Source organism: Meriones unguiculatus, chromosome 14 (assembly GCF_030254825.1).
Source record: "Meriones unguiculatus strain TT.TT164.6M chromosome 14, Bangor_MerUng_6.1, whole genome shotgun sequence".
In the NCBI taxonomy this organism is placed as follows: domain Eukaryota; kingdom Metazoa; phylum Chordata; class Mammalia; order Rodentia; family Muridae; genus Meriones; species Meriones unguiculatus.
The window spans coordinates 21,759,419-21,783,837 of NC_083361.1; the positions used below are offsets into that span (position 1 = coordinate 21,759,419).

Consider the following 24,419-nt stretch of genomic DNA (forward strand, 5'->3'; position numbering starts at 1 on the left):
GCTGATGCCCATCGGGTGAGTGCCCCGCCTCCATGCCAGCTTGTACTCTGAGCTATGACAGCCAGTGAGAGAGCATCACTCAAAGGCATCCTGGTGAGGGAGGGCATCCTTCCAGTTGGGAAGTTCAGGAGTATCGCAGAGATGATGTCCTGGCATGTTAAGGTCAAGGCTAGGCTCTGTAACACCTGCTTCCAGAAGCATCCTTTGGCAAGTTGGCAGGAACCGGGGGTGCCCAGACTCTGTCCCTAAACCTACTGCATCCAAGTGTCCCAGCGACTCTGGGAAGAGGGAGTTTAATGAGATTGTTGCCCTCTGAGGTACAGGGCAGTTTAAGAATAACTCGTGTCTGGGGTGGCTCTGTCATCTCGATCATGGCTGTGAACAAAGAAAGATAAGCAAGTGGTGGGGTCACTCACATCGATAGGGACTTGTGTGTGTGTGTGTGTGTGTGTGTGTGACTGTGTGTGTGCGCACACACAACCACCCGGGGCCTCACACCTGTAAGGAAGTGCTCTGCCACAGAGCTGTGGTGAGCATTTACCGAGAACCTCCCAGGGCTGGTACAGTGCCATGGGATAGACAATTATTCTCTGCATGTGTCAGGGAGAGTGCTTCCTGCCATGAGGCACTGATTCTGACCCACTCTCTAAAAAGCAGGCCGAGGCCCACAGAGAAATGCATCCCGGGTCTTACTGCTAATGAGCCATGAGCAGCACGGCTCGCAGGCAGGCTAGCTGACTGCAGCAGCCAGCATTTCAACCTCCGCCTTGTCCCTCCTTCCTCCTTGACACACTTGACCTTTCCAAGCATGAAGTAAAATAAGAGGCCTCAGGTTAAACGTATGATTTGGGGAAAAGAAAGGGAACCTCTTCAGGCAAACTATGCTTCTGTGTTTTGTGGATTTTCCCTGGTGACTCAAGTTTTCTCTAGCACCGGCAGGAAACTGGTTTTGCAGATGCAGAAAACTGAGGTTCACGGAGGTGAAATGGGTTGTCCCTGGTCACACCCCATTAGATAGGCAAGACAGAGATTTTGCCCCTGGCAAAGGTGGGGACCAAAAGAACTCTGAGGGCCATTCGGCATAGCTTGAACTCTGGGGATCCTCTTTCAGACTGTTTAATTAGTTCAAAATACCCAGGCATTCTGGGTAGAAGCACTGCCCAGGGAGGGATATAGGGAGAGCTGAGGCAAGATCTGATGGGCATCTTTTATATGCCATAGAATTAAGATGGATTTGGGAAATGGGTTCCATCAGTGAGAATGGCCAAAGTTGATGGTCACCAAACCAGAAACTGCATTGCTCCAACGGGTGGCAACTGCTGATTCTGCCACTCTGGCGCTTTTGAAGTCTAAAGCGTATTCTGAAGGGCTGGAGCCTGCATTCCCACCTCTAATTCCCTTCCGAAGACTGTTATTATGTTCATGCATGTGCCACCCAGGGCTTGATGCTCTAGGGAGATGGCTGGTTCATCTTAAGAGCTGCAGATGGCAGAAGCCTCACAAGAGGAACTGAAAACCAGTTCCCGGAGGCCCTGCACTAGGGGAGAGAGAATTCCAGAAACACCTATGCTTTTCTCCAGCCTAGGCCTCGGCTACCTCTTGGTGGGAGGGAGGCTTCTGTCTCCAGCATCGCTTTCTTAGAAAGCCAGCCTCTCCAGCCATCACTGTGGCCTGGGATGTCATACATGTCTGGCTGCCTGGCCAGCCTCACTCTAGCAGGGTGCTGGGTCCTCTGGATTAGCATGTGACCAGAGCAGGACCAGGACATGTGACACAAAGTCTCTCTTCACTGGGACCACAAACATAAAAATGCAAATCAAGGATCTTTTATTATTATTTTTTCCTTTGCCTCGGGAAGCAATACCCAGGGAGGAAAGCTATTCTGAAAGAAGCTATAAGAGGTGACAGGCACAGAGACTCGATGGTATGTGAGGTACCCCTAATTCCAGCTGTGTCTGGAGAATCTGCCCTTTGACCCTTAGACTTCTCCGCTAAGGAGCCCACGGATTCTTTTATGCTTGAACTGGATTGAATTTGGTTTCTGTTAGGAACTCCAGGAAACGTGTATTAGAAATTCCATATATGGAAAGATGAAACTCCTCCTTCCCAGCTGACCTGCCCTCCTCTACCCTCCCCAGCTTCCCACAGCTGTCATTGCTTAGTCATCACTGCTTATGCATCCTCTGCAACCACTTACTTCAGACTTGTATCATCTAGCCTGGGATGTAACAGCTTTCCCATTGGCCTCCCTGACCTCAGGCTTATAGACTCTATGCTCAAAGGCAGACAGACAGACAGACAGACACATTTGCCAAAAGTCTTTCCTTCTGTGCTGCCTCCTGGAGTGACAGGAGGAGGCTCCATTTCTGACCTCACCGCTGGTTAAACCTCACTGGTTTCACTGCAGACTGAAAACTACCTGCAGTTCTCAGTCTCCTGGCTAAACAAACACACCTGCTGTGGTTTTTTTGGTGGGTGGTGGTGAGGGGCTTTATCCCCTGTATCATTAGACCATGGGAAGTCCGTGGAAGCCTGTAGACAGAATTTCAGAAAAATTCTTTTTTTTCCTCATGTAAATATAGAACATAGTAGAGCAGACAGCAGAGAAATTATTTACTTGGGTATGCAGTTATCAAAATATTTAACCAAATTGAAATATAGTAATATTTCTCTTTCTTTTCATTTCTCCTGATTTTTGTTTTTATTTATTTTACACTTTTCTTTAACTTTTGAGATTATATTATAATTACACTTTTTTCACTCTTTTTCCTCTATCCAAACCCTCTTATATACTCCTTCTTTCTCCCTTTCAAATTCATGACCTCTTTTTTCATTAATTGTTGTTACATGCACACACACACACACACACACATATCCCTAAATATAACCTGCTTAGTTTGAATAATGTTACTCATATGTATGTTTTCAGGGCTGACCATTTGGTACTGGATAACCAGTTGGTGAGCTCTTCCCTGAAAAGACTGTTTCTCCTGCACTCAGCATTCCACAGTTACTTGTATTTTGTTGTGTAGGGCTGAGGCCTCATGGTTTCTTCCCCCGTCCGTTTTAGCATGTCTGTTGCTATTGTCATTGTTCTGTTCATGTTAAGACAGTCATGTTGCCAAGATTTGTGGGTGTGGTTTCTGACATTCCCATAAGATAAAATCACACACCAAGCTCCCTGATCTTCTGGCTCTTAAGATCTTCCCACCTCCTCTTCCACAAAGTTCCTTGGGCCGCAGGTACGGGAGCTGCTTTGTACATGTATCTTCTGGGACTGAGCGCCATAACTCTGTATTTTAGTTGGCTGTGGTTTTTTGCAATGGTCTCATCTGCTGCGAAGGGGAGTTTCCTTGCTCAGGGGAGAGAACTACACTCTGTGGGCATACGGACAAATACTTGGACTGTTGTTATCTTCTGGCTTTTGAATCAGGGTGTCACCACATAGCACAGCCTGGCCTGGATTGCCCAATTTCCTTGCCTCAGTCTCTTGAGAGTTTGGGATTATCGGCATGTGCCTTGAAACCCAACTTATATGTGTTTCTTTAATGATGCGTTCAGTGCAAAGATATAGTGGGAGCGTGATAGCTATTGCAATTTGCAAGCTAGAAAGAGTCCAAACATGGGCTCTGTGGATATAAAGGCATTTGCTGCCCAGCCTGACGACCTGAATTCCATCCCTAGACCCACGCGGTAGGAAGAAAGAACAGATACCTGAAAGTTGTCCTCTGACCTCTGCATGCCTCCCGCGGCATACACATGCCTGCACCCCATCCCTCACACGCACATCATATATATGCATAATAAATACATTTGATTTTTAAAAAAAAAACTATTTTTAAAAAGTATACAAATGACATTTCAAGTGTCTACAGCAGCTGAAAGGCAGTACAAGAATCCAGGCATTTCCTTGGTCAGAGCATGTGCTGTTCTGGTTTGCTGTCTGTCTTTGTAATGCAAATAGTAGGATTTGGCAGGGCTGAGTGAGAATGGAGAAGCAGCCCTTCTTTTCTCAGTTCAAAGGCCCATGGACATCTCTCTGTAAATCCCTGAAGTCAAACACCTTTGGCCCCTAGAACAGTCCCCCTGTCGGCAATTCTTGGGACTTTGTTTGTCCCTCAAGACAGCCTTCTCTTGATTAGAGCCCCTGCTCTGTACCCCTGGGTTTTCCCCTGTCACTCCACGAGTCACATGTGGTTCTGCTTGTCCATCTTGAGCAATGGTGTCATCTGCCCAAGTGACATCTCAGAGCTGGGCTGCAAGTACCTGTGAAGGACAGGGAGGTGATCAAAAGGCCACAGGGCCCTGGAATCTACACTTGTCTGATGAAGGCCTTAAGCTGGCCTGTGGCCGACCCTTTCGTCTGAGCATAGAGAGGCCATGAGCAGCTGGATGTTAGATATTAATGTTAACAGAAACATCTAGCAAACTCCTCCACCTCCCTCTCATCCTCCAAGGAGCATGCTTCCTCTGTGAAGCCCCTCTTCCACACAGGGAACATTGAACCAACGCAGGTAAATAGCCTAACGTGGTTAAGCCTGCCAAGCATGAGGAGGGCAGTCGGTGCCTTGGGGGAGTACCCTTACCTGTCTGCACCTCAGTCTCCCCATGAATCTTTAAACCCAGCACAGGGGGCAGAACCTGCAGCAACGCTTTGCCGAGGGCCTACCCTGCTCTGGGCTCTGTGGTAGGTTGCCAGGGTACCCAGTTGATGCTCTGGAAACATGGGCTTGCCCACCCCATCATCCACACTCAGTGTTCTCTCTTTCTTCAAGGGAAACATAAACACTTTCTCCAAAGGGCTCCAAAGACAAGCGCTATTCTATTCTACCGGAACCCAGCTTGTGGAACCAGAGTTTATTCGATTTACTTACAAAATCGCGAGTGATCACCCCTTCCTCCCCCACCCCCACCCCAAAAAAGCAGCTGCGCTACTGGAAAACACATCTCACTTTCCCTTAGCTGCACAGATGGGGTCATTTCCCCCCCCCCCCCAACCGACTCGCTTCAACTAATCTTCTGTGGTCTTTAGATACTCTAGCATCGCGGAAGACGGCGAGGCTTCACGCCATTGGGACAGAATTACATACGAATGGCTGGGAGATGCAGGAGGGAGCAGCCGGAGACCCTCCCCAACTCCTCCTCCGCCTATAAGGGAAGGCGGGAAGGCCTCGAGTCAACAGGCCGCACTCCGGGTTCTCTCACAAACGGCACAGCCGCTCTGGGGAAGGTGAAGGCCGTTAGGCTCAGAGCATGTCGCATGCTGTGCTACAGATGTCCTACTCCCAAATGCTACAATTTTTTTTCCTTGTGTATGTTACATACTTAATTGCTTGCATATTTCTTTACTCATTTATCTCCCCTGGAAGCTAGCTAGGCTGGGCAGAAATTTGACCCCATTTTTATTGGTGAAAGGACAAGAGAGACTCCAAGAGGTTGACATGACTAGCTTGATGAGCTGGTGAGCAGCGACACCAGCTGCCGGGCATGAAAAACAGAGATCTGAGGAGGTCCCCTTTCCACCTCAAGTCTCTTGCTGGAGGGCTGCTCTGAGTTCGGTGGCCTTGCGATGGAGACCCTGGGCTGGGAGGTGTGCTAGCAATCTTTCAGTGCCGGGCGGGGTTCAGCCCCATGGGCCAGCAGGCGAAGGCAACGGGTCCTGGACGCTGGGGTCCCGGCTGCCCTCGGGCAGAATCACGCCCCGGTCGCTGCCAGACGCTAGGTGGCGCTGCGAGGCCGCCCTGCGCCAGACCTGTTGCGTCCTGGGCTCCAGCGGCACAGGTTAGGGTAAAGGCGCCCACTCAGAGCCAGCCGAGCGAGGGTGAGCATCCTCCTGCCACAGCACTGGCCTGGGGGCTGCCAGGTCCAGCTCAAATAGGTGGCACCCGCCCTTCAACCCTCTTCACACTCCACAACCCGGTTCTAGGCGCGTCGGGTGCGGCTAGTATAAAACTTTCTCCAACCCGCTTGGGGAGAGGGAGACACGGAGGGGACCCTCCAACTCCAGACCCCCACGGCGGGCTGCGCGGTGTCACCTCCGCCTTGCAGACTCCCGGAAGCCCTGCTGTCGATCAGGCAGTGGAGAGGTGCCGCTCCGGTGCCTGCCTGCAGCAGTGACCCGGGCACCGCCCCCGCCCACCCCTTTGCGGTCCCCATCCCCCTCCCCCGCCTCCCGCGCTCGGGCCCCAGCGTCGCCGGCCCCGCCTGCGCCGGGGTCGCCGCAGTCCCCGCTGCTCGCCCGGGGCTCCCCGGCCAGGCGCCCCAGCTTTATTATAACCCGGGAGCACTCCTAGGTGGGGGTCGGGGGTGCCGGCCCGCCAGAGGCCGCAGCGAGGGACCTCCGGGCATCCCGGTTCCGCGTTCCAGGGAGGCGGCCCCGCAGGGCTGGGCAAGGACGGGGCGGCCGGCGGAGGGGCGGGCGCCGCTCATCAGCCACGCCAGTCACGTCTGGGGCCACCCGGCAGCCCACTGGTGTCTTGCCGGCTGGCCGTGCCACCTCGCCGGGCCGGCGAGGGCAAAGGGGCTGTGGCGACGCCATGCCCGGGCCGGAGTGAGTGAGCGCGGGCGAAGATGGCGTACATCCAGGTAGGACCGTGGCTGGGGGCGACGGCCAGGGGATAGAGGGGACCGCACCCCCTCCGCCAGGAGCGCGCAACGCGGGAGTGCGCACCGCCCAGCTCCCACAAACTTACTGGAGAAACACACACACACACACCATCACCACCACCACCACCAACAACAACAAAACAACGGGTGTCCCAGAGCAGGCACCTCTGCTCTGTCCTGGAGCCAGGGCAGGGGACCCCAGATCCCAGTATGGAAGGCCCTGTGTGGGACCTGCACCCTCGCTCTCGCCTCCCTGGAAGGCGAGACCATGGGGTGACTTTGCACACACACACCCGGGGCCCCTGGCACCCACCCTAGGGGAGGGGCAGCGGGAGGGCGGCCCGGGGCACGCCAGCCACCCGGCCCGCCAGCGCCCGTTGCCGTGGTGACGGCTCGGGCTAATTGGCCGGTGGAGCCAGCTGGAGGCAGCTGTTCAGACCTGGAGGGACAAGGACATCGTTCGCACGGGCACTGGGTGCAGAGGGGTGGGGACATCCAGAGGCCAGGGCACACGGGTGAGGGAGGTGGGGACGGTTACTTTAGTCCTTAGAGGTCTGAAAAGTGCAGGAACCCTCATCCCTCCCACAGAGCACCCCCAAAGACACCCAGAATGGAGAGAATTTCCAAGTTAGCCCTCCCGCTCCACCCCCCCCCCCCCCCCCGCAATTTGGAGAGGACGGGTAGGGATGAACTATGCTGCTTGGCCAAGAAACCCTTTTCTTTACAAATTGGAAAGTGGTGACAGGTCATCGCCAAGGTCACATGGTTAGATCTCCACCAACCCCACCCACCCCCGCCCCCGCCAACAGATCCGAGGAGCTGCCTGCTCCTAGCTGGAGGGGAGAGGAGCCCAGTGGCTCCCAGGTCCAGGGACTCACCTTTGTCTCCCTATCTCAGCTTGGGGGGAGGGCGAGGGGGGGTGGGGACTGCAGATCTCCTCAGAACCCTTCTGCTCCCTTGTCTTGGCTCCTCAGATGGCCTGTCCCCTGGTGGAACCTGACCCTCTCCTTCTCTGGCTTTGATCCCCAGGAATGGCTTCCTTTTTAAAAAATGGATTGCCTAGGTCCTGATTTCAAGTTCAGTGAAGGTCAACATTTACTATACATCTATTGTGTCCTGAAAGTTGTTGGGATACTTATTCAGTAGCTGTTCAGTGACATCAATTACAGGACAGCCCTGAGGACATAGGTCACAGTCCCTGCCCAAGAGAGTGAGAAGAGAACTGTGAAACAAGCTATCATGGTTCTTCATTGAATTATACGTCTTCTTTTTCTGAGGCAGGCAGGATCTTGCTACGTAGCCCAGGCTAGCCCGTGGTTCTCCGGCTTCCATCTTTTGTCTTCTGAGGGCTGGGGTAACAGTGGTGGGTCACTGCGCTCAGCTACCTGAGCCAGGTCTCAGCACGGAGAAGTTAAGTCACTTGCCAAGGTCACACAGCTCCTTAGCAGTCAGGGTGAGATCTAAACGGTAGGCTGGGAGGGAGATGGGCAAGTCAGGCATCTCGATGGCCCTGGCTTCTCTCTTAGAAGAAGTCTTTGAACTTCTACAGAACACGGAGAGTAATATTCTTTTTCTTCTGTCACAACTTGTCAATTGGGAAAACAGTAGTAAAGCAAACACAGAGGGAGATCAGAGAGTGGGCGTGGCTATGCGCCGGCAAAGCTTTATTTCTTTTGGTCAGTGGGTTTCAGAGACTGAGAGTCGGGAAGTCCTTCTCTCCTGGAAGGATGCGCTCCAAGCCAAGGATGCGCTGCCAAGGCTTGAGTGACCTGGAGTCGGCTGGCCTCTGTGTGGGATGCCTGGGATTTTCTCTTCACAGTTCCTGGCTTGAATCAGTTTCCCACTGGTAGCAGGAGAGCAAGCCCAGAGGAGGGGATAAGTCAGGATGAGGCCCTGGCCTCCGGGCTTTTTTACTGTCCCCTTTGTCCCTCCCTGCCTTAGGTTGCTCCTGGGCCACCATCTTGTACTGGAGAAAGCTATGCATCCTTGGGGGAGCTTATGGTTCTTTGTTCACCACGGCTGTGTAAAAGATTAAATGAATCTCTTGTGACCACCCATCTCCTGAGAAGATACTTGGAAATGGCTAGAATGCCATCGGTGGTTGGAAAGCATTACTTTGCACCAAACTTTTCACTTTGTGGTGGTTGGGGAGAACGTGGAAGATTGGGCAGGACCCCACAGAGAACACCGTTGAGAGTTTGTTTTCCACTTCCACCCATAGTCCTGGGGGTTTAACTTAGATCACTGAGTCTAGTAGCAAGGACCTTTACCCACCGAGCCATCATACATGCCCTCACTTGTGTGTGTGTGGGGGGGGGGGGAGGGTTGGTTTGGTATGGTTTGGTTTTGAGACAAGGTCTTGCTGTGTAGTCCTGGCTGCCTTGAATTTACAGCCTCCCTGCCTCAGACTCCTGGAGGCGGGGCGATGGGCGCTCTCGCACCTGTGCTCAGTTTATAGTGAGCATCTTCAAGCCCTTTCTCAGGCAAGCCCCGCAAAGGCAGCTTTTATGGCTTGGACCTGCCAGGGCAGCTCTTGATGCCCAGGAGTGATTGAGAGATGTTGTCTCAGAAGCCACAGGAAGGCATGTTTATTTTGAGGTTAGGAGCCACACAGCGTTTTCTTATCGAAGGTCCTGTCTCGTCAAAAGAAGCGGCCAGGCTCAGAGCCCACCTCCCTCCCAACTGACTAGGTCGCATGCTCTGTGACATGCCTTGCTCTGTGCCTGGCTGAGCTTGGGTTTTGAAGGGATGTGTGATCAGTGCCTTAAAGTGCTTTCCCACGAGACAAACCGTGGCACTTCAAGGAGCTTGAGTTTTAAAAGTTCATAGAGTCTCCACCTGTGATATTACTTATTTAATTTTTATTCACTTTACATGCTGGTTGAAGCCCCACCTCTCCTCGCCTCCCAGGCTCGCCCTCCCATTTGTGTTATTATTAATCTATTTTGTTCCCCGGAGTAGGACTCTTTTGGCTGGAGTTCAGAACCCCGGCCCCCATGTGAAAGCTGAGTGTGGTGGTATGTTACCCTAGTGCTGGGGAAACGGGCAGGAGGATCCAGGCCAGCCAGCCCTGATGAGCTCCAGATACCTGATTAAGACCCTGTGTCAAAATAACAATAACGTGGAGAGCAACTGAGGAAGATGCCTGACACTGACCTCTGTCCTCCACACATACGTGTGCATGAGTATGTGCATGTGCACAGGCACCCACTGGAGCATGTTCACACGCCCTACACGTATGTGCGTGTGTACACACGCACACACAGTGAAAACAAATTAACTGTCATTGTTTTATTTTAACTTACAAAAAGATTAAGGCCAAGTTGGGGACGATAGTACATGCCTATAATCCCAGGACTTGGGAGGGTGAAGCAGGTGGATGAAGTGTTCCAGGCTAGCCTGGGCCACAGAGCTCTACCCTGTCTGGGAACAGCCAGCAGGCAACCAAGCATGTGTGAGGCCTGTGCAGGAAACTGTCACCCATGGGCAAAGGGAGCTAAGATCACATGACGGAAGCAGAAGGCAGCTGGAAAAATAAACACACGGGGAATGCTACAGTGTTAAATCTGAGCTGGGTTGGGCTATCTCCAGCAATTAGAGGGCTCCCCTTGCTTTGTTTACAAGGAAAGGTGAGAGTGAGGGAGAGTCAGAAAAGATGTTAACCTCTGGGAACAAACCCAGGCTGAGTCCTCCCTCCTGGCTCCCTGTGCACCCCAGAGCCCTGGTTTGGGCGGCACCTCCCTGCCTGGTCAGCTCTACAATCTGCCCTGGCTGGTCAGCTGCATTTGACACCTGCCTGGTGCGCTATGATTATGTAGTAGGTTTAGTTTTGAATCACAAAATCCTGGGGCTGGGAAGATGCCTCAGGTGGCAGAGTTGCTTGCCACAAAGTCTGATGACCTGAATTTGATCCTTGGAACCGGGTGGAGGAAGTAAACGTGCCCTCTGACCTCCACATGGTTCCCTGGATGTGTGTGACCACACAAAGAGAGAGAGAGACACACACACACACACACATGCACACATGCAGAAAAGAAATGTGATAATTAAAGGAAAAAGAGAAGAAATCCTGGCTCTACAGAGGAGCCCCTCCTGGAAGAAGAGGGAGTCTGGGGCTTGGGGACCTATGAGAAGAAGATGGGGTAGGCAGGGAACCACACCAGGGAGGGAGGGCGGGCTCCTGGCTACCTTCCAGCCCCTCCCCCATTTGTGGGTGGTCAAAGGATGCTCTTGACCAGCAGGATTGGAGCAGGATTGGAAGGTAGGGCCCTGACAGGGGCGGGGGAGTCAGCCTGTCAGTTTAGCTACCCAGGCCCTCTCGGGTTGGCTTCTGGCTATTTCAGTCTGGGAAGGTTTGCGAGTCCCCTGAAGTGGGCTGCGTGTTGAGCAGCATGACGCTCCGTCTACCCGCTCTGATTCATAACAGCATACGGTGCACACCAAATGGAAAAGCTCACACTTCCCGTTTATTCGCTGTTAGTTAACCAAGAGGCTCCCAGCAGCCCTGCAAACATAGCCATACCTTGGTAGTAAACTCTGCTCCCTCCCCAGAATGGTGAGTGTGAAGACGAAGGGTGCTGCTTTCTGTTGTTTTTTTCTTTTTCTTTTTTTTTTTTTTTTGTTTTGTTTTTTTGTCTTGCTGTTCTTTAAGTTGCTGGAATATTGCTAAACTGGTCCTCTCTCTCTCTCTCTCTCTCTCTCTCTCTCTCTCTCTCTCTCTCCTCCCTCCCCCTCCCTCTCTACCCTCCACCCTGGCTTCACCGTGGCTCTCTAAAAGGGCAGTTGGAACCACTGAACGAGGTGGGTTAATTCAATCATCTGTTTGGTCTGGATTCTAATCGAATGCTTGCCTTTCCATGCGGAGTCTGGCGTGGGGCTGGGGCATGATGGAATACTGAGTCACAGGATATTGACAAGGGTACAGTTTCTAGCCCTTTCTACCAAAAGGGAGACCCTGGCGAAAGGGACGTCACTGGACAGACAGCGTGTGTGTGTGTGTCCCAACTCAGCCGGATGCCCCCAGTTTAGTTGCATGCCCCTGGGGCTATTCCCCCCCCTCCCCAAGTATCTTTTCCTTTTGCCAGGAGAGAACCCTATGCATTGTGTGTTTGAGAACATATTGTCTGGCCCTCTGCATGTTGTAATAAACGCCCACCTGTCAAGAAAGGCACACACATAAACCACAAAGGCAAACACCTGCAAGTGTTTTGCTTGCTGGAAGGGCTGCAGCCTCTTCTGTTTGCCGTCTCGTGCCCACAGTGAATAAATAGGAGAGGGGGGAAAATGTGTTTGTTTTTTTCTCCTACGAGCAACTCTGCTCTGGGGTGCTTATTTATCATAGGTGGGAGACTCCCCGGTGGGCTGCTTATAACTTGGGGTGTTCTCTCTCCCCCCACCATCCCCAATGGCCCCAGGGCTTTCTTTCCAGAATCTCTGATGTGCTGCTGTGCGGTTGGACTTGTCAACACTGCTGTCGGAGGTGCTACGAGTCCAGCTGCTGCCAGTCCAGTGAGGATGAAGTAGAGATCTTGGGACCTTTCCCTGCCCAGACTCCTCCGTGGCTGTGAGTAACCAGCTTGGAATTTTACCTCCCAGCAGCCTCTCCGCTGGAGGGCGGGCAGGGATGGAGGGAATAGGCTGAGTTTCCATGGACATAGCCGAGAAGGGCTTTTCTGTGCCCCCTCATTTTGTGGGCCAGCTGGTGGCACCAGCTGGTGGCGGGGCTCTGCTTAGCCATCCTCACACGGAGCTTCTGAGATGCCAGCCAGGCAGTGCTAATCTTGGGGACACTGTAAGTAGCCTTGGTATCCAAGCAGAAAAAAAAGACCTGGGTTCTTTTTTTTTTGAAGAACTTTTTGAAAGCAACAGCCCTCAAAGGAGGACCAGGGTCTGAGTGTCCCCTTCCCAGGCAGCATGGCAAACTGTCCTAGTACTCATCCCCAGGCCTGCACCAAGTACATGCTCAGTGACTCTTAGCTGCTAGCGCCTTTCTGGTGCTGCTTTCTGGCTGGCCTGAACAAGGCCCGTACACCTGGGACCACAGGGATGGATGCCCGAGCCCAACCTGCCTCCGATGCTGGTGGTGCTCCCTCTGGCTTTTTTTTTTTCCTGTCATGTTATTTCTAATACGTTCCCCTCCTGCACCCGAATACAACGTCTCCATCTGCCAGTCGCTCAGATATTTTGGGAATGTAATTCTGAAGCTCAGCCACGTGTCTGATCCACCTCTCTGTGGCAGGGAGAGGGATGTGGTCAGGGACTAGGGAGGAGCCAGGAGACCAGAGTTGGGAAAGACCTAGAAATAATCAACAGCAGCTGCTGGGGACTCTGGGAGGGAGGCCCAGAGAGGAGATGGTGCTGGGTACAAATGGAACACGCGGACAGCGCTTGGAACTGCCTCAGCTGAGTGTTGAGCTGAGATCCCGAAAGCCCCAGGAGCCCCATCTTTTCCTCTGGGTTGGAGGTCACGCCATGTGTGTTCTCCTTAGAAGTAAGTTCGAGACGTCTCCAGAACACAGTGGCTTCATGTCAGCCTATGTGAGTTCAAGTTCAGTGTCTACTACAGCTTTCCAGCCCTTTGACCCTAGGAAAGTTGGCTTGACTCTTCTGAGCCTTGGTTTCTCATCTGTCAAATATGATGGGGGTTGGAAAAAAAATTGTATTTACCACATAGGTCTGATGAATTTGTGTTTAGAAAAGTACTTAAGAGTACTTGAGACTTTGTTGATGGTTAAAAGAGGAACACTTGTTTGTTTGTTTGTTTGCTTATTTAGACAGAGTGTCACTATGTAGCCTTGGCTGGCCTGGGACTCTCTTTAGAGACCAGGCTAACCTTGAATTCACAAAGATCTGCCTGCCTCTGCCTCCTGGGTTCTGGGATTAAAGGCATGGACCACTATCCCTTGCTTATTTTTATTTTTTAAGACCAAATCTCATGTAGCCCAGGCTGGCCTTGAACTTGCTTTGTAGCTGAAAATGACCTTGAACTTCTGATCTGTCTGCGTCTACCTCCTAAGTGCTGGAATGACAGGCACATGCCACCATACAGGGGCCCATGCATGCCAGGTAAACATCCCACTAACTGAGCTATGTTTCCAAGTCTTGTGAGTGCAATTAAAAAAAAAAAAAACCCTGATTTGGCTTTGATTTCCTTAACTAGAGGATGAGAATAGTAAAATAACATGTTTTTCAAAGCTGTAATAAAGAGTAAATGAAGAAGGCTAGCCATAGTAATGCATGCCTTTAAGTCCAGGACTGCGGAGGTAGAGGCAGGAGGATTGTAAGTTCAAGACCAGCCTGAGCTACCTAGTGAGACCCTATCTCAAAAACAAATGAATATGAATGAGCTGCCTTCAGAATGCATTTATCCCAGGAGCAAGAGATCCCTAAGCATTCCTTTTGTCATTGTTGGGTGTCAACAGAATCCCTGCACTGCTCTTGAGGACACGGTTTGTCTCTAAGTTGTGGCCTAACTCAGTAGGTGGTCACAGAGCTGCGATGTGAGAGATGGTCTCATTTCATAGGACCTGTATAGCAGAGTGGCTCAGGCCTTTTGGATCCTAAAAGCCATACATCTTAGCCACTCAAAGGAATAACTGTTGCCAGCTACAGTGTCACAGTTGCGTTCCCAGTCCTAAAGATGGAGAATGGAGGATCATGATGAGTCCAAGCCAGCCTGGGCCGCACAGCAATGCTCTGTCTCAGAAAGACAAGGGATGGAGCTCAGCGCTGGCAGCAGGAGCGAGGCTCAAGGTTTGGTTCTCAAACTGGAGCCGAAACAGAAGGGCAAAAAAAACATCCAAATATACACATGCATGCATACACATGTGAGTGTGTACGTGTATACAATCCAGAAAGCCTGTAGACTGCCTGACTAGGAAGAAAGTGAAAGCACCGTGACCCAGCCGTCATCCCAGAGAAGCGAGTCCCAGTTTCCTTGGACTTGTTCCTCGTCCTCCTTGATCTTTGGTGCATGGCATGTGCACATGGGTACATTTTTGTGAGAGTGTGTGGAGGTCACGGGGCAGCCCCAAGCCTGGACTTTCTACCTCCTACCTGCATGCTCCAGGCTAGCTAGCCTGTGACCTTCCAGGGACTTCCCTGTCTCCTCCTCTGATCTGAGGGCAGGGGTGCTGGCTTTCATGAGGATCTGAACTGGGGCCCTTAGCATCATCTGCAGTGTGAACAGCTGTACATGACTTTCCTGCTTCCCAGGGTGGACCGGGCTCCCCCAGACCCTGAGTAGCACCTCACTGATTTTTGGCCTCGAAAACTACGTAAAGTAGAACAGGACTCTGTATGGGGGGGGGGAAGGGGAGGGACTTGTGGGGAGGCAGCTTATAGTTTCTCCAGATTTGTTTACCAAGTGGGCAGTTGCATGTTATCAAACAGACAGGAAATAGAAATGTCAAGTGCTCGGGCTGTGCAATGCTGTTCCTGCCATGACATCCGGGGCCCATCTCCGCACAGTGACATGTGGGGGGGTGAGCCGGCCTTTGTGTGTTCTGTGTGAGATCTCTGGGGAAACTGCACTCATTGTCATGTGTGTTAATGCCATACAGTCAGGTGAGGATTGTGGTGACTGCACTGTCTACCTGGCTCTATGGAAGCAGTTCCAGGAGGATCCTTATGGGAGAATGAATGAAAGCCGAGTTGTTTGCATGTCGAACAAGCCTAAATGGAGTGCCTACTGTATGCATGGCTCTTGTGAGTTGCCCGGGGGATACCCAGCTGTGGCAAGGAGCCTGAGTCTGGAACGGAGCATAGCTGAGATTTCCCTGGGACACCATGGTTCATCAACAGGCCAATCAGCTCCTGTCACAAGCTCAAATTTCCCATCTGCAAGGGAGAGGGTTCGTAACAGCTGGCTGCAGGATTGCCCGGAGAATGGCCTAAGATATGTGGTGGGCACCGTAGGTGCCACTCACTGCTGTCTGTCCGCTTTGATCAGTGAGTGCAGATCCCACTGTTCAGGAGTGACGGGATGCTTCAGTGTTGCTGACCCCAGCTCATTCTGGGATGTGGAAGATAAGCCAGTGAGCTGTCCCTGAAGATGAGCATGCAGCACTGAAGAGAAGAGAGCTGTACGGGGAGGGATGAAAAAAGGTCACAAGGATGGGACTGTAGTCTTTGGAGGATGGGCCCCTGAAGAAGAAACTCCACTGGTTAAAAAACAAACAACAACAAAAACTGGGCAAGGAAAGAGCCTGGGAGAGAACTTTAGACAGAGAACAGACAGGCCCAGGGTGTCTGGGGGAGCACAGAGGCGAGGCGGCCCCTGGCCTCACAGGTGCTTGTGTCTGAGTGGTTCAAGAGGGCAATGCCATTTAAGCTAAAGGACACTGGAGGTGTGTGGTCTTGTAGGAGGAGGTGGCCATCACGGTGAAGCTTGGCATTTGGGCAGCAGGGCCACAGGTGGGTAGGGGTCTGCTCTAAGGAAAAGTTGCTCCAGTTTGAGCCTGTCCCCTGTCCCCATGTTCCTGCCCCAGACATCTCATCTCCTGCCTACATACAGCCAGCAGCTGTCCAGTCCCCCTCTCCAGCCTGTCTTGTCTGGCTGTCACCTTTCATCTCTCTGGGAGTCCTTATATTCAGCCCCAGCTCACCTGTTGGGTGTCTCTGAAGACTCTCTAGAATTCAAAGCTTGCAATTTTTTTTGTTGTTGTTGTTTCAGGACATGTTTGTTTCCTTGTACACTTAAATGTCAAGTTGACAGGGTGTGGCTAGGGCAGCCTTAATCAGCCATTATGGCTCAGGGTGCGCCATGCACACTACCTCGAACACCCACATCTTTGAAGGCTCCCCGCTCTGTCTCTCCCAGCCCCAGCACCCCCACCCAGCTTGCATACTGGGGAGACTTCATTTTCCTTACCTGTTTGAGACAAGGTCTTTCTTTGTAGGCTGATCTCAAGTCCACAATTCTTCTGCCTCAGCCTCCTAGGTGCTGGGATTCCAGGAACACACCAGGCCCAGCCTGAGGGTCTCTTAAAGCCACCCCACGTTGTAATGTACCCAACTATGTAGTGTTCGATGCCTGTTAACTCATTCTGAGAGGTCAGCAGCCAGAGAAGGTGGCATGGTGGTCACTCCCATTTTATAGATGGAGAAAAGGAGGAACAGTAAGGGGGAAAGGAATCACCCAGGGTTACTTAGCTAGGGTTAAAAGCATCTGTCTGTCCATCCATCTACCTTCCTGTCCATCATCTATCACTTATCTCTCATCTCCTGTCTCCTTCACCATCTGTTCCTCTGAGTCTTGCCCAGGCCTCCGCCAGTTCCCTAGCATCTCCTGTCTTCATTAGCATCGTGTTGAGTCATCGCTACTGCTAATCCGTAACTGCTTCTCCACTTCCAACTTCTGTTCTCAAGCCATTGATTCATGGGTCCATTTTGTAGCCATCCTTTGGCCCCTCTGCCCTTGAGTGACATTGCAATGGTGTATTTTTAAAGGATGCTAAATCAGAGCCCTGGAGACTATTGGGACAGAAGGACACATGTGCCCAAGATCCACTAGATTGACAGGTCTCCAGCGTCAGCCCACCCAGTGTCACCCCCATGTGGGAACAGGGCAGATCTGCGTGCCCTACACGCAACTCTGGAGCCATTCTAAACCAGGGATGATACCTTTGACTTATTTTGGTTTGTGCAAAAAGCACGACTCTAGCTCCATCGTTCCAAGTGATGTAGTATGGGCCAGAGGCTACATCATCACCACACAGGCCCCAAGCTGGGAGTCCCTGTGCTCAGCCACTGGATGCTTGCCCGTGGTTTGGGAAAGGTACATGTAGTCATTAGACTGTGGGAGAAAGCAGAGAGCAGGTGGAGGCCTCAAGGGACTTTGATGAGGGTTGCCTCAGCAGCCGCTGAAATGCTCTCTCCTCTTCCAGACTGGCCAGCCGGAGCAACGACAAGGATGGGGACTCTGTCCATACAGCAAGTGATGTTCCTTTGACCCCAAGGACGAACTCCCCTGATGGGAGACGCTCATCCTCAGACACATCCAAGTCCACGTACAGCCTGACTCGGAGAATCTCCAGTAAGTGTCTGGGGACAGTTGGGGAGGATGGGGCCATTCTCTTAATACAAGGGAAAAAGCTAGCTGAGCATGGCGGCCCATGCCAGGAATGCCCGCACTTAGGAGTCTGAAGCAAGGGAATCTAGGACAGCCTGGTAGTGTGTGAGTTCCAGGCCAGCCTGATCCACAGAATGAGACCCTGTTTCAAAACAATGGTAATGTTTACCCTCAGATGGTTGATGCAGGAAAACATATGCAAGGGCTTGAACCAGGGAGACCAAGGGGGCTATTGCGTCTGTAGCCCTCACGTTTTCTATCTGTTAGTAGCCCAACTGGGCTTTCACCCAGGCATGCTGGCCCCAGGGTTCACTCTGCTAAGGTGGGGCCATGTTGCCCCTCAGCTGGGAGGGCAAAGCCTCCCTTCTGGTTCTTGAGCTTGTAAGCGCGGGGCTCTGGAGGCCAGGCATAGTCTATTCCTTTATCACTAAGGCGGGCTGATGTCTCATCTAACAATCGAAGGGGCTGTGAAAAAGCAGACGGCTCAGGGCATAGCATCCATTTAGAGTGCTCCCTGGCCTCAGGCAGCTCTGATGACTTCCAATGGCAATGCTCCTGGGGCCACCACCTCTCACCATAAGTCAGGATGCAGTTATCTTTCTGTATGCACACCGTCTGCACCCTCTGGTCCAACCAATCCCAGCACTTGGAGGCTGAGGTAGAAGAATTGTAAATTCAAGGCCAGCCCAAGCTTTGTAATGAATTTCAGGCCAATTGGGGGCTAGTTAGCAAGACCCTGTCTCAAAGAACCAAGGGGAAAAAAGATGGTGTGTGTGTGTGTGTGTGTGTGTGTGTTCATACTTAACACAAACTTTCTGTTCATGTCTTTATTATCTAACAATATGGTGTAATAGCCAAGCCTGGTGGTACAGACCTCTGATCCTAGCTACTCAAGAGGCTGAGGCAGGGGGATTATGAATTCAAGGCTAGTTTGTGCAACTTGGTGATGCCCTGCCTCAAAATAAAAAAAATGAAGAGAGGCCTAGACCTGTAGCTCAGTGGTAGAGCCTGGTCTAGATGCACGAAGCCCTGGACTGAATCCACCATACTTCAGGAAAAATAAAAAGACATAGGAAGTGTCATTTCGCGGCATTTGCGTTGCACTTAGCGTGGCAAGGCCTTTCAGCGCTGGGAGACAAAGTCATCTTCAAGTGTCCTGAGCTGCATTCGTAGCTAGCCTGGGCTGCCTGTTGCTTGTGGGCTTCAGACTGGATGTGTATGAACATATATGGATACATGCATTGGTTATATATTGTTCTTTTGCATTTATCGTGTGTGTGTGTGTGTGTGTGTGTGTGTGTGTGTGTGTGTGAGTGTGTGAGTGTATACCTCATGGTGCACGTCTGGAGGTCTGAGGATAATTTCTGGGAGTCAGTTCTCTCTTCTTTCCACCGTGTGGATTGAACTCAGGTCCCCAGGCTTGGTGGCAAGCATCTTCACCTGCTGAACCATCTTGCCAGCCCCCGCGCTGTTTCATGTTTGGGCTTTGAGCATCTGAGGGTTTAGGTATGTCAGAGGTCCTGAAACGGATTCCAGAGCTCGTGGAACACCTGAATTTCCAGTGTTTCCGGAAGAGTCCCCTGAGGCAGAGAAGCCCCCGAGGGCGTCCGGGGACCTTTGCAGATGACAGCAGGTGGCCAGTGGTGGTGATCGTTGTTCTCGGTGACTGTTTAGGTCTGGATTCCCGGCGCCCCAGCTCCCCGCTCATTGACATCAAACCCATCGAGTTCGGCCTCCTCAGCGCCAAGAAGGAGCCCATCCAGCCATCCGTGCTGCGTCGGCCCTACACCCCCGACGACTACTTCAGGAAGTTCGAGCCCCGACTCTACTCCCCGGACTCCAACCTGGATGACGTGGACTGCCTGACCGACGAGGAGCTCATGTCCAAGTACCAGCTGGGCATGCTGCACTTCAGCACCCAGTACGACCTGCTGCACAACCACCTGGCCGTGCGGGTGATCGAGGCCCGGGACCTGCCACCCCCCATCTCCCACGACGGCTCCCGCCAGGACATGGCCCACTCCAACCCTTACGTCAAGATCTGCCTGCTGCCCGACCAGAAGAACTCCAAGCAGACGGGAGTCAAACGCAAGACCCAGAGGCCGGTGTTCGAGGAACGCTACACCTTCGAGATCCCCTTCCTGGAGGCGCAGAGGCGGACCCTGCTGCTCACGGTGGTGGACTTTGACAAATTCTCCCGCCACTGCGTCATCGGCAAGGTGGCTGTGCCCTTGTGTGAGGTGGACTTGGTAAAGGGCGGCCACTGGTGGAAGGCTCTGATCCCCAGCTCGCAGGTAAGCCTCAAGTTTTGCTGCGTCGCCCCGAGGAATTCTTTTTCCTGTTTTTTGTGTGTTTTTTTTTTTTGTTTTTTTGTTTTTTTTTTTTTTTTTTTTTTTTAGATTGATATTTTAACGTCTTTCGCTGTTTCAGTTTTCCTTTTGAAGCTGGGTGTGGTGGCACGTTCCTGTAATCCCAGCACTGGGGAGGTACGATGAGGTTTGGAAGTTCAGGGTCAACCTTGGCTAGGTAATGAACTTGAGGATAGCCTGGGCTACATGTGATCTTGTGTCAAAAAAAAAAAAAAGCCAAAGGGAAGAAATATTTTGTATTTGAGTTGTTTTTATTGTGAAACAGTTTTACACGCTTACGAAGTTTCAAAAACGGCACAAAGCTCTGATTGTCCCCTTCTCCCTTGTCCCCAGAGCAGTGTCTCAAGCTCAGAGAATAAGCTGTGCCACAAAACGCTATGAACTGGAGTAGACCTTCAGATTCCGGTGGATTTTACACATGCCTCCCTCCATATATGTGTGCATGGGCATACATGTGGATGTGTGTGTGGGGAGAGAGTAGTCCTATGAAATCTTTTTACTCTTTGGTATATGTGTGGCAGTACACGTGTGTGTCATGTCTAAGGTGTGTGAATATGCATCTGTGTGTGGAGGCTGGAGGAGGAAGTCGTGTGTCCTGCTCTGTCCCTCTCTGCCTTATCTCTTTGAGTCAGGGGCTCTCACTGAACCCGGCAGCCAGCAAGCCCCAGAGATCCTCCTGTCTCATTCCCTGCAGCACAGGAGTCACAGGTATGCACAGCCGTGCCCGGGGTTTCAGGTGGGTTCCATGGTCCAAACTCCAGTCCTAACGCTTAGGAAGCATCTCCTCCCAGTCCTGTGAAATCTTCCCATATCTGCGCTTTCGCAGTGCCACGACCCTAGGAACGCTCTCGCCGCTGCTGCCAACCTGTCTAGTCGGGAGAGGGACTGTCCAGGCTGTAAAGCTGTCAGTCATTTTGACTTTCAGAAAGTGGTTTAGAAGGAAAAATAAAAGTGGAGAAAGTGGAGCTGATGATGTGTTTCAGGCAAAATGTGCCTGAAGATCGGCAGCCTGGAGACGGCTGCTGGGGAGGCCACCCTAAGGCCACAGGCTGAGCCGTGGCTCCAGGAGGCTGCTGAGTAACCCTGTGTGCATCCTGCAGGCAGGAGGAGCTGCATAGTTCAGGGATGGAGAAGGCAGAGCCGGGAGAGGCACAGCTTACACACTGCGCTGTGAGGGTGGCCCAGCCCGATGTGGTACAAACACATCGTCGTATGTGCCGGGGGCATCTCAGAGCTGTTCAACCTTGGTGGAGCATTCAGTGACCCAGAGTGGCCTTCCAGGAGGCTGGGGATTGAACCCAGCTGTGATCCCAGCTTCAAACACATACACTTCCTCTGAGTGGGTCTTCCCCCAGGTGCTTCCTGAAACAGTTGACTCCAGTAGGAACAGAGAGTTACCCTACCGGCAGCCATTCACAGGTTTACAGTCAGGGGCTGGGGGAAGAGTTCCGTCTGGCCAAACTCAAGCCTCTGCTCTTGCCCCCAAACCTGGAGACTCAGAAAAGCTATTTGACACCCACACACCTCAGCCTGCAGGTCCTCATCAGTGCTGCCCTTCCTTTCAGCGTGGTCCTCCTGGACCGGCGCTGTGGCTGCCTCCCTCCCTGCTCTCCTTATGCCCTCCATCCTTCCACGCCTCCCTCCTTCTACACCTCCCGCCCTCCATTCTTTCCTCAGTTCCTTTCTTTCCTCCCCTCCCTGTCCTCACCTCCCCCACCCTTCCTTGGCTCTTAGCCCTTCTTACAAAGAGACCTATATCAGCTGGGCAGAGCACCGGCAACTCGAGCTAGCCTGGACCTCACGGTCCTCCTGCTTCAGACTCCCAAGTGCTAGGATTACAGGCATGCACCTTCAGGCCCAGCCAGAATTCAGGCCCAGCTAGTAATGTGCTTGTGTGTAAATGTGAGGACCAACATTTTGTACCCATTTAAAAACCTAAGTTCGAGACCCATATCTCTAATCCCAGTGCTTGTGGGGCGGGGGCAGAAGGAGCTCTGGCTTGCTGGACCAGCCAGTCTTGATGGATGGCTGAGTTCTGGATTCAGTGAGAGACTTTGCCTCAAAAAACAAGGTGGAATGCTATTGAGAAAGATATTGAATATTGACCTTTGAACCCCTCAACTGACACACACACACACACACACACACACACACACACACACACACACACCCCGCGCGCGCAAGTGCAATGCATGCATGCACCTACACAGAAACACATAACACACACACGACTATTTGGGGCTCAGAGGACAATGAACAGGGAGATTTGTAGGTTTCCTCTCACTCTTCTGTACCCCAACCCGCTCAATCGTCCCATTACCTTTTGTCACTCACCACAGCAGTGTGTTTGGTACCAGGGGCGAACCCACATTAGCACATCGTTACTGCAGTTTGGGGTACACTGTCAGCATGTACATCCTATAGATCTGGGCAAATGTCTAGTGACATATGTCCACTGGGAGAACGGCAGAGAGAGTGGTGTCACCGGGGCTTGTTTTCAAGGCAAAAATAATCTGAGAGGCTCCGAGTTCTGTGCTGATTGGACCCGGTACCTGGAAACTGCCTGGAGCTGCGGACGCCCCCGGCCTGCCTTCTGGACTGCTAAAAACAGCCTGGTAAACAGAGGCTCCTCGCTGCCTTCTGTATTTTCAGAGTCCTCCCCAACTGCTACTGTCACCGCACAGCCTTCAGCCGGGCAAATGGCAATGTTTAAAGCTCACCCTGAGCTGCTGTTAGCCTTGGCCTTTAGAACCCTGGTGTGTGTGTGTGTGTGTGTGTGTGTGTGTGTGGTGTGTGTGTGTTTGTGAGTGTGTGTGGTATGTGTGTGTTTGTGATTATGTGTGGTATGTGTGTCTGTGTGACTTGTGTATGTGTGTGTGAGTGTGTGTATATGTGTATGTGAGTGTGTGTGTGTGTTAAAACTGTTTCTGGCTCAGCTTCTGATAGGCAGTTCCATAATGCTTCTGGAAACCAGATCGGAGCCTTATAGAACAACAGGAACTAGAAGTTTCTGTGTGCATGGGCCTCTTGTGCTCCTCCCCCCCCCCGCCTTGGTAGAAATCAGTTTCACACTTGAGAGATTATCAAAATTTTTAATTACGTTTTTTATTTTCTTCGTGTGTATGTGTGTACTGTGGGGCGCTTGCAGAGGTCAGAGGACAACTTGTGGGAAATGTGGGCCTAAATTCAAGTCACGACAGCAAGCACCCTCCCTCCCTGCTATTCTGATTCGCTTTCTGTCACCATGACAAACACTGTGCCCGGAACCTACCTGGGTACGAGAGGGTTTATTTGGCTTACATGTGGGTCACTGTCCACTGAGGGAGGCCATGGTGGGAGCCGGAAGGCGGGTACTGATGCAGAAGGCATGAAGGAGTGCTGATTGCTGGCTTGCTCCTTAGGGACTGCTGGGCCTTCTTTCTGATACAACTCAGGGCCTGGAGTGGCACTGCCCACGGTGGGCCACAGACTTGCCCTCAGGCAGCCCGGTGGAGACGCTGACCTATAGGTCCCTCTTCCTCGGTAACTCCAGCTTGTGTGAGCTGACAGAAACCAACGAGGATACCTTCTGAGCTGTCTCACTGGCCCCAACGTGAGCTTTGGATTCCTAATTATATAGTGTGTACTAAAGGAGAAACCAGAAACAGTTTGGGTGAGCCCCCCTGCATCACAGACAGCTTGAATGACGGGTCCAAGGCCACACAGAGTTTCCTGGTGGAATTGGGACTGGAGTTAGGCTGCCTGACTTCCAGACAGGTCCTGCCACGGGGCCAGCCATCTTTACCAACCCCCACCTCACCTAATATGGTCCAGTGATGGGTAAAAGGACGGGCCCTGCAATCACACAGTCCTGGGTTCAAGTCTTAGCTTTGCCACCCACTAGAGGTTACATGTGAACACTCAGTCTGCTTACCAGCTGTCCCAGGAGGCTTGTACAGTGGGAAGAATTGACCTCTCTGAGCCTCTGCTTCAGTCAACTTAGGAGCATTCACAGTGAACTGTTTGACTCACAATGCTGACATCAAATGATTACCCCCATACACACACCCAGAACACTCATGTCTCCATTTCTCAGGACACCAACTGTCTTATCGCTCATTTCAACTCAGATGCTGCCCTCCCTGAGTCAGTGCAGAAGTCTCCCGGAACCACGTTCTCTGACCAGACTATAAGCCACAAGTCTCTGACCCCTACCCTCAAGTTTCCTCACTTTGTAGAAAGGCTCACGGGCCCCAGGGAAGCCCTTCACTTCCTCTCTTAGCTCACGCTTTCACAAAGTTCAGCCCGTGGTGGCTTGGCCTCTTGCACTGGGACAGAGAGCATCACAGTGAGAGTTCACAATGAAGGAGGCCACCTGGGAACCGCTCACAGAA

The 24,419-nt window shown here is 52.1% G+C and overlaps 1 protein-coding gene across 3 annotated transcripts in view; it reads left to right on the top strand.

Moving 5' to 3' along the window:
- Syt17 (synaptotagmin 17) overlaps positions 1-24,419 on the top strand; it is a 70,133-nt gene that overhangs the window by 95 nt on the left and 45,619 nt on the right. Inside the window, exons 1-5 of one of the 3 annotated variants that reach the window (XM_021646963.2) lie at positions 6,175-6,585; positions 11,389-11,406; positions 12,021-12,169; positions 17,493-17,641; positions 19,352-19,971. In XM_021646963.2, the coding sequence (XP_021502638.1) occupies positions 6,571-6,585; positions 11,389-11,406; positions 12,021-12,169; positions 17,493-17,641; positions 19,352-19,971 (951 nt within the window). In that variant the 5' untranslated portion in view covers positions 6,175-6,570. Of the gene's footprint in view, positions 1-6,174; positions 6,586-10,868; positions 11,162-11,388; positions 11,407-12,020; positions 12,170-17,492; positions 17,642-19,351; positions 19,972-24,419 lie in introns of those variants that run through there. The other 2 variants (XM_021646964.2, XM_060366968.1) reach the window with 2 other exon arrangements.